The following is a 12,863-nucleotide window of genomic DNA, read 5'->3' as shown; positions in this document are numbered from 1 at the left end:
GATGTGGGACTCAATATTGAAACATAGAAACATAAAAAATAGGTGCAGGAGTAGGCCATTCGGCCCTTCGAGCCTGCACCACCATTCAATAAGATCATGGCTGCTCTTCCCTCAGTACCCCTTTCCTGCTTTCTCTCCATACCTCTTGATCCCTTTAGCCATAAGGGCCATTTCTAACTCCCCATTGAATATATCCAATGAACTGGCATCAACAACTCTCTGCGGCAGGGAATTCTACAGGTTAACAACTCTCTGAGTGAAGAAGTTTCTCCTCATCTCAGTCCTAAATGGCCTACGCCTTATCCTAAGACTGTGTCCCCTGGTTCTGGACTTTCCCAATATCAGGAACATTCTTCCCACATCTAACCTGTCCAGTCCCATCAGAATCTTATATGTTTCTATGAGATCCCCTCTCTTCCTTCTAAACTCCAGTGTATAAAGGCCCAGTTGATCCAGTCTCTCCTCATATGTCAGTCCAGCCATCCCTGGAATCAGTCTGATGAACCTTCGCTGCACTCCTTCAATAGCAAGAATGTCCTTCTTCAGATTAGGAGACCAAAACTGAACACAATATTCCAGGTAAGGTCTCATCAAGGCCCTGTACAACTGCAGTAAGACCTCCCTGCTCCTATACTCAAATCGCCTAGCTATGAAGGCCAACATACCATTTGCCCTCACCGCCTGCATGCCAACTTTCAATGACTGATGAACCATGAGACACATGTCTCGTTGCACCTCCGCTTTTCCAAATCTGCCGCCATTCAGATAACATTCTGCCTTTGTGTTTTTTCCCCCAAAGTGGATAACCTCCCATTTATCCACATTATACTGCATCTGCCATGCATTTGCCCACTCACCTAACCTATCCAAGTCACCCTACAGCCTCTTAGTGTCCTCCTCACGGCTCACACGGCCACCCAGTTTAGTGTCACCTGCAAACATGGAGATATTACACTCATTTCCTTCATCCAAATAATTAATGTATATTGTAAAGAGCTGGGGTCCCAGCACTGAGCCCTGCAGCACTCCACTAGTCACCGCTTGCCGTTCCGAAAAGGACCCATTTATCCTGACTCTCTGCTTCCTGTCTGCCAACCAGTTCTCTATCCACATCAGTACATTACCCCCAATACCATGTGCTTTAGTTTAGCACACCAATCTCTTGTGTGGGACCTTGTCAAATACCGTTTGAAAGTGCAAATACACCACATCCACTGGTTCTCCCTTGTCCACTCTGCTAGTTACATCCTCAAAAAATTCCAGAAGATTCATCAAGCATGATTTCCCTTCCCCCCCCACCCAAAATTTGAATCATAACATACTTGTTACTAATTGCACAGTTAGTAATGGTGTTGTATCTATTCGTCTTGTCCTGTAAATTAAGGCAAAGGTCGAGGGAAGGGAATCTTGAACGGTTATTAAAATGAACCAAGGCCAAAGTGTTTGTAAAAGTATAAACTGAAGTCAGATGGTTTAAGGCCAAACGTTGTTTTTTTGTAAAAAGTAAGTAATGTGGAGATTTGACTGAAGACTGCAATACACCCAAAAAGGCTCAGGAAAAAGAAGAAGTCACCGTGAGTAATGTCTTTGTGTTTATACCAGGAGACATTAAAGGGGGAAGTTTAAGGGTTACACATTTCGTGATCAGAGCACAGCAAGAGGCCATGGATTAAAATGGTTTAAAAGAAAACCTGTGGGGCTGTTGGGCAGGAGAAAGAGTGCCAGCCTGGGGCAGGTGGTGACTCATAACTGATTAATGCAATTTCTGTGGTCAGGAGTGAGACCTGATTCACAAAAGCGCTTTGATAAAATCAAGCAGAGAAGCCCATGGATGAATTGGCCGGAGGGGAAAAACCAGTTCCCTATGGAGACTACAAGTCTGTGAAAATCCAGGAGCACAAATGATCCCACAAGGCGTGCATTTTTGGATAGCAAGGCATAAAAGATAAGGAGTTACCTTTTGCCCTGCCGATTCCATGCACAGACGAGTGGGAGAATTGTGACCATCCAAACAGATCCAAATCCATCAGTCAGCTATCGAGACTCATCCAGATGCATTAACTGAAAGCAGCCCAGCAGGAGACTTGTATAATTGAATGGATATATATGAAGGAGCTCACAGAAGTAAAACACCTCAGAACAACAGGTCAAAGGAACAATGACCACTAATGGGGAACAATGGAAAGGAGACCAAGAGAGAGATGACGAGAAGGAAAGGAGAGACAAGCGCAGAAGCAAGCAGCTGGGACCCAACATCTTCCCGAGCTCCACGAGCCGACAGTCCACAACAGCAGCAACTGGGTGATTGTATGTCTTCCATCAATCTCTAAGAAGTCTTGTTCTGTAATTTTTAGTTGTTTTTTGCAATAAACTAACATTTGGGTTTAAGCCTAAACTTTGCATTACTTGGAGTCCTTCCTGTAATTCCCGAGGTCTAGGATTCAAAGTAGAGTGGAAAACGAACACCTTGCATAGGCGGGCGTTGTTAACAGCCTATCAACAAAATCACTAACGGGAGGTGCAAATGCACTGAATTTCTATCCCATTATTTACTGTGAGTCAGATGATAGCACTCCTTCTGAATCAAGAGGTTGTGGGTTCAAGTCCCACTCCAAAGACTTTCAATTCTTTTTATTTATTCATTCACAACTTCTGTGTATCGCTGGCAAGGCCTGTATTTATTGTTTATCTCTCATTAGAACAAAAGATTTTTTTTTGATTCATTCATGAGATGTGGGTGTCGCTGGCAAGGCCAGCATTTATTGCCCATCCCTCATTGCCCTTGAGAAGGTGGTGGTGATCCACCTTCTTGAACCACTGGAGTCCTTGAGGTGAAGGTGCTCCCACACCTAGGGAGGAAGTTCCACAATTTTGACCCAGCGACGATAAAGGAAAGGCGATATATTTCCAAGTCGGGATGGTGTTTGACTGGAGGGGAACTTGGTGTCCCCATGTGCCTGCTGCCTTTGTACTTCTAGGTGGTAGAGGTCGCAGGTTTGAGAGGTGTTGTTGAAGAAGCCTGGGCGAGTTGCTGCAGTGCATCTTGCAGATGGTGCACACTGCAGCCACGGTGCACCACTGGTGGAGAGAGTGAATCTTGAAGGTGGTGGATGGGGTGTCAATCAAGCGGGCTGTTTTGTCCTGGATGGTGTTGAGCGTCTTGAGTGTTGTTGGAGTTGCACTCATCCAGGCAAGTGGAGAGTATTCCATCATATTTCTGACTTGTGCCTTGTAGATAGTGGAGGCTTTGGGGAGTCTGGCGATGAGTAACTCGCTGCAGAATACCCAGCCTCTGACCTGCTTTTGTAGCCACAATGTTTTTGTGGCTGGTCAAGCTAAGATTCTGGTCAGTGGTGATCTGCAGAATGTTGATGGTGGGTATTGCGGTGATGGTAATCCCATTGAATATCAAGTGAAGTGGCTAGACCTTCTCTTGTTGGAGATGGTCATTGCCGAGCACTTGTGTAGTGTAACTGTTACTTGATACAGGTAGTAGAGTTTTGGATGAGCACACATTTATGTAGTGTGGAAGATGGGAGACCAGCCAGGAGAGCATTGGAATGGCCAGGTCTAGAGGTAACAAATGTATGGGTGAGGGTTTCAGCAGAAGATGAGGTGAGGCAGGGTAGGAGTGAAGCGATGCTACGGAGGTGGAAGTAGGCAGTCTTAGTGACGGAGTGGGTATGTGGTCGGAAGCTCATCGCGGGGTCAAGCACAACATCAAGGTTGTGTACAGTCTGGCTCAGCTTCATACAGTTGCCAAGGAATGGGATGGAAACGGTGGTCAGGGAATGGAGTTTGTAGCGGGGACCAAAGACAATGGCTTCAGTCTTCATAGTATTTAGTTGGAGAACAGTTCTGCTCACTTTCCTCAATAAGGCATCCTTACAAGTTCCAGGTCACACATCATACCCCTGTGTTTGCTGACCTACATTGGCTCCTGGACCCTAATCCCTCAAATTAAAAATGTTCATCCTAATATCGAAGTCGGTTCATTGCTTCACCGTTTCCTATCATTGTAACATTCTCTAGCTCTGTAATGCTTTGTGACCTCTGTGTTTCTCCAGCTCTTGTACATCCCACACTTGCTTTGACCCCCATCAATGGCCGTGCTTTTTGCCATCTAACCCCTAAGTTCTGGAATTCCCTCCTTAAACCATTCCACTTGCCTCTCCTTCTTTAAGACATTCCTTATAACCTATCACATTGAACAAGTTTTTAGCCACCTTTATTAATTCCTGGGATGAGAGGGTTATCCTATGAAAAGAAAGACTTGCATTTACATAGTGTCTTTCCTGACCACCGGATGTCCCAAAGCCCTTTACCACCAATGAAGTACATTTTAGTTGCAATGTAAGAAATGCAGCAGCCAAATGTGTTCACAGTAAGCTTCCACAACCAGCAATGTGACAATGCAAGTCTCCAGGAAATTCTGGGCCATTTTAGATAACATCGGAAATTTGTTTTGAATTCAACACCAACAATAACTTGCATTTATATAGCACATTAAATGCAGGAAAAGTTCCCAAGGTGCTTTACAGGAGTGTGATAAGTCAAAAAAAATGACACTGAGCCAAAGAAGGAGATATTAGGCTGGGTGTCTAAAAGCTTGGTCAAAGAGGTTGATTTTCAGGAGTGCCTTAAAGTAGGAGAGAGAGGAAGAGGTGGATTGAAGGCCTGGCTGCCAATGGCACCACAAAAAAAGCGGGGAGTCTAGAGTTGGAGCAATGCAGATTTCTTGGAAATTTATTGGGTTGGAGGAGGTTACAGAGATAGTAAGGGTGAGGTGATGGAGGAATTTGAACATGAGGATGATGATTTAAAATCGAGGTATTGATGGACTGGGAGGCAATGTTGGTCAGTGAGCACAGGGGTGATGGGTGAGCATGGTGCAGGTTAGGATACTGGCAGCAGAGCTTTGGATGAGTTCAGGTTTATGGAGGTTGAGGGGTCAATCAGGAAAGCATTGGAATAGTCGAAATTGGAAGTTATAGAAAAGCATGGATGAAGGTTCCAGGAGCAGATGGGCTGTGGCTGGGGTGGAGACAGGTGATGTTAGGGAGGTGCAAATAGGCTTTGTGATGGGGAGGTTTTGGGGGCAGAAGTTCAACTTATGTTCAAATAGCACGGCGAGGCTGCGAACATTGTAGTTCAGCCTTAGACAGGAGGAGGATGGAATCGGTGGCGAGGGAGTTTTATGCCTTTTATTTACCGGCACTGGGTAATGAGTTGCGAATCTGTTCATTCAGGTCTTGCTGAAGAAAATGAATAAACTCTTCTTCCATTAGCACAAAAGTAACTGTCAATCTGTAGACGGAAAGCTCAGAAGGAGGGGAAGAGAATTAAATCAATCAGGGAAGTATGAAAGGAGTAACAAGCAAAGTGAAAAAGAAACACATTGTAGAAAAATGTTAGGTTAAGGGAACCAAAGTCATAAAAAGGAAAACCTCCGGGAGGTGGATGCAGATATTCACATGTCAAGTGAATCGGTTCGGAAGGTGGTTGAAGGAAAGTGGAGTAAAAGGAATTGAGAATAAAACGGGCAGATTGGATTCGGACTTCTGCTTGTGTGGAGGATAAACATTAGCAGGGAGTGGGTTGGGTCGAATGGCTTGTTTCTGTAACAAACCTGTCAAAACACTTCTTAGTCTTGAAGATCTTTGTCAGCTCAGGCTGAAAAACACATTCTCAAGTTTCTCTTTCATCATTTTAATCACTTATTTCTGGTGGCATTCTAGTGAATCTGTGATAAAAACTTTTCATTGCTTTTATCCTACCTATAATGGGTTGCCTAAAGCTGTACATAAAACTATTTTCTAAGTTCTTTTACAAGTCCAACATTATCCTTACTCCTAAATGCCAGGAACAGATGGATTCTGTTTGCCATTTTATGCCTTTTATCTACCTGCACTGCCACCTTTTATCGACCTGTGAAACTGCCTCTCTGGATAGTGGGTCTACTCCAGTTTATTTTCACTTAGTCTTTCTAACTGTCCACCCACCCTGCACCCTTCACCATCCAGGAAAAAGTGAAACACCAAAAATGCCCCAAGACATGTTTTTGTCAGAAGCTGCAGGCAGCAATGTGAAGAGCCGCCAGCAGTGAGCCCGAGCTAAAGTGTTTCTGACGCAAGCTACATCTCATTTTAAAAGGATAACCATGATCATCCCAAACTGATGCCGTGCATCCTAAAATCCTCGTCGCCCAACAAAAATATTCCCTCACCCGATGGGCCGTGGAGAAGGGAGGGTGGCAAACAAAGTTTGGAAGTGGAGAAAGTAATCAGACATTCTCGATCATTTTACTCCCCTGGTGGCAGACATAGAAATCAGTCAATACATCCACTGGCAAACGTTCAGCAGAAGTTGGTAATCATGGGAACTTGGATCAATGATGATATCTGACCCCGGGCCTCCCCGCTGCCCACAACCCCCCGAACTGAGAAGGAAATCTGGCTTCTCCCCACCTCCCGATGAGAACGTTCCACTCCCCTTCCCCTCCATTTCCCCTCTCCTCCACTCCCCTCTCCCAGTCCTAAAAAGACAAACTCTTGGACTTCTTTGAGGCCTCCACCTTTAAGTAATTGTGCCTCTGAGTCAAAAGGTCACGGATTCAAGACCCACTCCAGAGACTTGAGCACATCTTCCAGGGTGACACTTCATTCAAGTACTGAGATTGCTGCACTGTCGGAGGTACCCTCTTTCAGATGGGATGTTAAAACGAGGCCTCATCTGCCATCTCAGGTCGACGTAAAATAGCCCTTGGTTCTGTTCGAAGTAGACCGAGTCAAAGCCAATATTTATCCCTCAACAAAAGTCATTAAAAAACCCAGATTATCTGGTCTTTTATTGCATCACTGTACATGGGACCTTGCTATGTACAAATTGGCTGGCATATTTCTTTACAACACAACAGTGACTCCATTTATACAGAAAGTACTTCATTGGCTGTGAAACGGTATGGGATGTCCTGAGGTCATGATACATGCTGTATAAATGCAAGTTTTTTGCTCTCTTATCTTGGTCCCTCAGAGGAAAATCTCTCCTGGCATCCGCCCCCATTATCCCTCTCCATTCCCCTCCCCCTTCCTCCCCCTTACCCCTTCCTCCCCCTCCCCCATTGCCCTTTGCTATCGGTCTCTCCTGTGGTATCTCTGCCAATGCAATTTGTACATCCATATGAACCACACCAGCTGCATAGAATAGAATAGATTAGTACAGTACAGAAGGAGGCCACATGTCCCATCGAGTCAGTGCTGGCTCTTTCAAAGAGCAATCCTGTTAGTCCCACTCCCCTGCTCTTTCCCCGTATCCCTGCCATTTTTCTCCTTCAAGTATTTATCCAATTCCCTTTTGAAGACTATTATTAAATCTGTATCCACCACACTATCAGGCAGTGCATTCCAAATCCTAACCACGCATTGCGTAAGAAAATTTTTCCTCATGTCACCTCCGATTCTTTTGCCAATCACCTTAAATGTGTGCCCTCTGATTGTCGACCCTTCAGCCACTGTAAACAGTTTCTCTTTATTTACTCTATCTAAACCTTTCGACTCCTCTATCACATCTCCTCTTAGCCTTCTCTGCTCCAAAACGGACAACCTCAGCCTCTCCAGTCTATCCACGTAACTAATCCCTCATCCCTGGAACCATTCTTGCCCTTTCTAAATCACTTCATGCCCTTCCTAAAGTGTATATTCTTTATGTATGCTCTCTGTTAGAATTCATTGAAGAAATATTAGTCAAGCGTAAATTACTTTTAAGAAATCAGTACTGACTAACTTGTGTTTCTCCAAGTGCTTAGTGATATAGGTTAGTAGTTTACCATCACGTAAAGTAAGATTGACTGGCCTATAATTACCTGGCTTCTCATGGTCTCTTTTTTTTTAGAGGGATGCCACATTTGCCACCCTCCAGTTCTCTGACACAATTTCACTGTCTAGAGGTTTTGGGGAAATTAAACTCAGCGGCTTCCCTTCGGGCGCTCGAATAGTAACTATCAGGTCCCAGTGATTTGTTGATCTTAAAATTATTAATGTTTTTTGTGGCAGATTTACAAAGCAGAAGTGCTAAACAGACTGATGCTGAACTGGTGCACAGTGACCTTCCAGTATGGATGAACAAGCCACAAAAAAAGTTGCTCTTCCCTCCTCCATATTCCGCTCCCTTTTCACATTGCTGATTCTGATGACGCTGCTGATGCTGATTCTAAACTTGCGTCTTATAAAGGTGTGTAAAATGGTAAAACCAATTGGTTCTCTTGTGGACTCTGAAGCCCAACCTGTTCTCACCCTATGCCACACACACTCTTTCAACATAAGTCATTGGATAATGATCAGGAGTGGGAGTGCTGACTGATTATACACATTCTACAGATTGGTTTTCTCTCCTGGTCTGAGATGCAGTCTAAAAATCTAAAACCCCTAATGCATGCTGCTTCATTTAAGTATATAACCCATTTAATTATGGTGTAGCAATCCTGAAGAAATCTGTGATTTGAACTACCTTTCATTTATTCTTTTTTGACTACATGGAAATGAAAATTTATAAAAAATGTACTTCATTGGCTGTAAAATGCTTTGCGACGTTCAGTGGTCATGAAAGGTGCTATATAAATGCAAGTCATTCTTTTTGCATAGAATGGGCAGCATAAGAACAGGCCATTTGGCCCAACATGCCACGCCGGTGATTATGCTCCACACGAGCCTCCTCCGACCCCTCTTCCTCTAACTGTATCTGCATAACCTTCTATTTCTTTCTCCCTCATGTATTTATCCAGCTTCCCCTTAAATGCATCTGTGATATTCGCTCAACTACTCCCTGTGCTAGCGAGTACCACATTCTAAACACGCTCAGGGTAAAGACCTTTCTCTGGAATTCCCCATTGGATTTATTAGTGACAATGTTATATTTATGGCCCCTCGTTTTAGTCTCCCCCAGAGGTGGAAACATCTTCCCTCTATCTACCCTATTAAACCCTTTCATAATCTTAAAGATTTCTATCAGGTCACTCCTCAGCCTTCTCTTCTCTAGAGTAAAGAGCTCAGTCTGTTCAATCTTCCCTGATGAGTATAACCTCTCAGCTCTGGTATCATCCTTGTAAATCTTTTTTGCTCCTTCCCCGGTGCATCTACATCATTGTGTAATATGGAGACCAAAACTGTGCAAATGCCCCAATGGTGGTCTCTACAGGTTTAACATCACTTCTCTGCTATTCAATTCTATCCCTCTGGAAATAAACCCCAGTGCTTTGTTTGCTTTTTATGGCCTTATTAGCCTGCATCACTACTTTTGTTGATTGTGTATCTGTACCCCGAGATCCCTTTGTCCTCTACCCCATTTAAACTCTGGAGGAGGGTGTATGTTGGGAAATAACATGTATGCAATCACAATACAAAACATATTTATTAAAATGTTGTTCCTTTTCATAGTTTGATAAACATTCAATTTCTGGATCAGAGTCCAAATGGAGGAGATATCCAACTCCAAAGATTTATTCTGCAATGAGGCAGAAAGTGGAACCAAAGAAGACCCCTTGGACACAGCAATTGGTGCAATGTGGTTACCAGAATCAGAGCTTCACCCCTGAAGAAAGGTCAGAGGGGACAATCCTTATGAAAATGATTGAATGGCCAAAACCTCTCAAGCCTGCTGTGCCCTTTCTGAAAAGCAGCGACCCCTCACAAGCTCGCTTTGTTATTCTAAATTCTGGAAAGACTTTCTATGTTGGAGATCAGTTACAAGTGATGCTGCGTATGAATGATTTTGAAGGACACCCAAAGCAGTATGGGGGTGACTACCTCCAAGGCCGGATCCACACTCCAGCTTTAAAAGCCGGATCAGCGGGAACAGTTGTAGATAACCAAAATGGATTTTACTATATAACTTTTAATTTATCTTGGCCAGGCAAAGTCGAAGTGTCTGTTTCCCTGGTTCATCCCAGTGAAGGGATCCAAGTACTTGAAAGGCTACGCGAGGAAGAGCCAGATAGAGTGTATTTTCAAAGTGCCTTCAAATATGGGGGTACTTCAGAGACCACTGTGTGCAATCTTTGTTTGCCTCAAACTAAACCGCTCTGTAACTTTACTGATCCCAGGACTGGGGAACCCTGGTTCTGTTACAGACCAAAGGAACTGCCCTGCGCTGCTCGTATCAACCATGCTAAAGGAGGATATAAGAAAGGACTCTTAATTGGAGAAGAAGGTCGTTATTTCCAAAGGTATATAACTTACATTCTTTTATTTATATATTGATTTTCCTTCTCCTGTTCTGACTCAGATTGTGATATGTGTGTGACTTCTCGAACCAAACTTCCCAATACTGGAATGTCAATTAAAAACTTGAACATTGTGAGAACAAATCTGAATTCCATTTGTTTCTTATCATAAGTTCAACCCGTAGGAAGCTTGGATCACCAAGAGGGAGATAACTGATGTCACTTTGTCTTTTAAAGGTTAACTTAATTAACGAAACTGACACTGGTTATACATGGAAAGAATGACAGTAATACATTTGATCTGTTGAAATAAATTTCAGATAAATGTTTGAGGAATAAGAAAGCTGAAATTTGTTTTGGGCTGTCTCCTGTAAGTATTCATGTTTACATTGATACAATAGCTTCATGTACAATATGTTTACATTTTCAGTAAAGTTAACATCAAGAAGCCCATATTACCCAGTGCCAAAGGTTATATAACTGTAGAGCCTTCACCTCGGGCAGGTAAGATAGCTTTAAGTTTGTGATAAATAAGTTGAAGGTTTGCTACATTAGCTGGAGTATGATTAAGCAGAAAAGTGAAATAATTCTTTGCTGCAAATGCTCAGGAATTTGGGGCTCTTTTTCAAATAAGGTGTAATTTAATGCCCATGTAGTGGTTTACTGAATTAGATTATCGTTCTGGGTACAAGATTATTTTGAGCAAGTAGGATTTCTAAGCTGCTTTTTAAAAAAAACAAATTCATTGGAAGAACATTCAATTGAAAATTCAAGTTTTTTACCGATAAATGGGACACATTTTTATCAAATTGCTCTTACGTGGTGTGAATAATGTTATGGCTTTTCAAAATATGACGTGCATTTCCTGCAGCGTAGAAAATCCAAACTTAAACTTGATAAAGTGGGATATTACAAATTATAATCAGAGAAATTAATGAAATTAGATAAAGTTGCTAACCGCATCTCTGAAGAAATAAATATAAATATGGTTTTACTTCCCATTTGATGCAGTAATGGTGCTGCAACATTTGGAAGATTATTGGGGGTAATTTTCACCTTGGGCAGAGATGAAAAACTACTGGTTGTGGACCTGTTATCGATGTTACTGGAAAGGGCCATTGGGCGGGGTGTATAATGGGCAACCAATCCACTGACACCTGTTTTCTACCACTGCTGAAAGTGAAATTCATCCCCAAGGAATTTGTTTCTGGGGAGCAGGTATGTGGACATCAGCAAGACAGCACCAACGTTCCTGCCAGTAGTCCTGGGAGGATGTTACATTGGAAATAAATCATGGACTGCAACTTCAGTTAGGTATTTTACTAAACATTAATTTGTTGCTGCTGTTTCTATTGAGATCTGAGTAGATGCATTCAGAATGCAGAACACAACTTCTGTTGTAAAAGTCAGTTGTCGTTACTCAAAAATAGAAGGGAAACATAAGAACATAAAAATTAGGAGCAGGAGTAGGCCATACGGCCCCTCGAGCCTGCTCTGCCATTCAATAAGCTCATGGCTGATCTACCTCAGATCCACTTTCCTGCCTGATCCATATATCCCTTGATTGCCCTCGAGTCCAAAAATCTGTCGAGCTCATCCCTGAACATAGGCAATGACTGAGCATCCACAGCCCTCTGAGGTAGAGAAATTTCTCCTCATCCCTGTTCTAAATGGCTTATCCTGAGACTATGCCCCTAGTTCTACACTCTCCAGCCAGGGGAAACAACATCTCAGCACAAGAGCATAAGAAATAGGAGGAGCAGTAGGCCATTTGGCCCCTCGAGCCTGTTCCGCCATTTAATAACTTCATAGCTGATCTGATCATGTACTCAGCTCCACTTCCCTGCCTGCTCCCCATAACCCTTTATTTCCTTATCGCTCAAAAATCTGTCTATCTCCGTCTTAAATATATTCAATGACACAGCCTCCACAGCTATCCAGGGCAGAGAAGTCCATAGATTTACAATCCTCTGAGAGAAGAAATTCCTCCTACTCTCAGTTTAAAATGGGCGGCCCTTTATTCTGAGTCTATGGGACCGAAATTCATCACTCACCACCCACTTCTGACGACATTGCTCTTCCTGACCCACCCAGTGCCACTTTCGAGGTGGCCAGGAGCGGGCGGGAGGAGAGAACCGCCGGGAACCGCCCGCTGATGTCAGCAGACGGCTGAGTGGTGCAACTGAGCTCCCGCCCGCCGAGCTCCCAGATACCTGTGGGCGGGAGTCAGCGGGACTCGGCGGCAGAACAGGGGTGGACTGCTGGCTGGAGGCTGGTCTGTCCCCGATGGTAAGTAGGAAGAAGCTGAAAAAAAGGTAAGTGAACATTTTAAAGGTAAGTGAACACCTGGAGGTGTTCCGATAGTTTTTACATTTTTTTTTCCAGCTTTTCGACCTTCCGTGGGCCCGACTCCATCCTCGGTGGCACTTGGGCGGCAAGCGCCTCTGCCGCCGAGAATGAGACCTCCCACCCGCTGCCACCCAGATTGGCGGTGTACGTCGTTCATTTGCTGCTTGCTGACCTTCGAGGGACTTCGGCCATGAATATCCCGCCCAAAATACCATCCGGTACCTCGGCGGCCATCTGAGCGGCACTTGGGCGGGCGCAGGTCTTGATGAAAATCAGCCCCTATGAACGCTCGTTTTAG

General features: G+C 43.8%; 1 protein-coding gene across 1 annotated transcript in view; it reads left to right on the top strand.

Moving 5' to 3' along the window:
* Positions 1-12,863, top strand: part of LOC139275862 (NXPE family member 3-like) — a 62,323-nt gene that overhangs the window by 4,141 nt on the left and 45,319 nt on the right. The window contains exons 2-4 of the mRNA XM_070893068.1: positions 8,052-8,229; positions 9,432-10,219; positions 10,647-10,720. Of these exons, the coding sequence (XP_070749169.1) occupies positions 8,113-8,229; positions 9,432-10,219; positions 10,647-10,720 (979 nt within the window). The 5' untranslated portion in view covers positions 8,052-8,112. The remainder of the gene's footprint in view (positions 1-8,051; positions 8,230-9,431; positions 10,220-10,646; positions 10,721-12,863) is intronic.

The sequence above is a fragment of the Pristiophorus japonicus genome, chromosome 11, assembly GCF_044704955.1.
Source record: "Pristiophorus japonicus isolate sPriJap1 chromosome 11, sPriJap1.hap1, whole genome shotgun sequence".
Lineage (NCBI taxonomy): Eukaryota > Metazoa > Chordata > Chondrichthyes > Pristiophoridae > Pristiophorus > Pristiophorus japonicus.
Note: the sequence above shows the minus strand (reverse complement) of the source record. Positions and strands in the feature narration are given on the sequence as shown.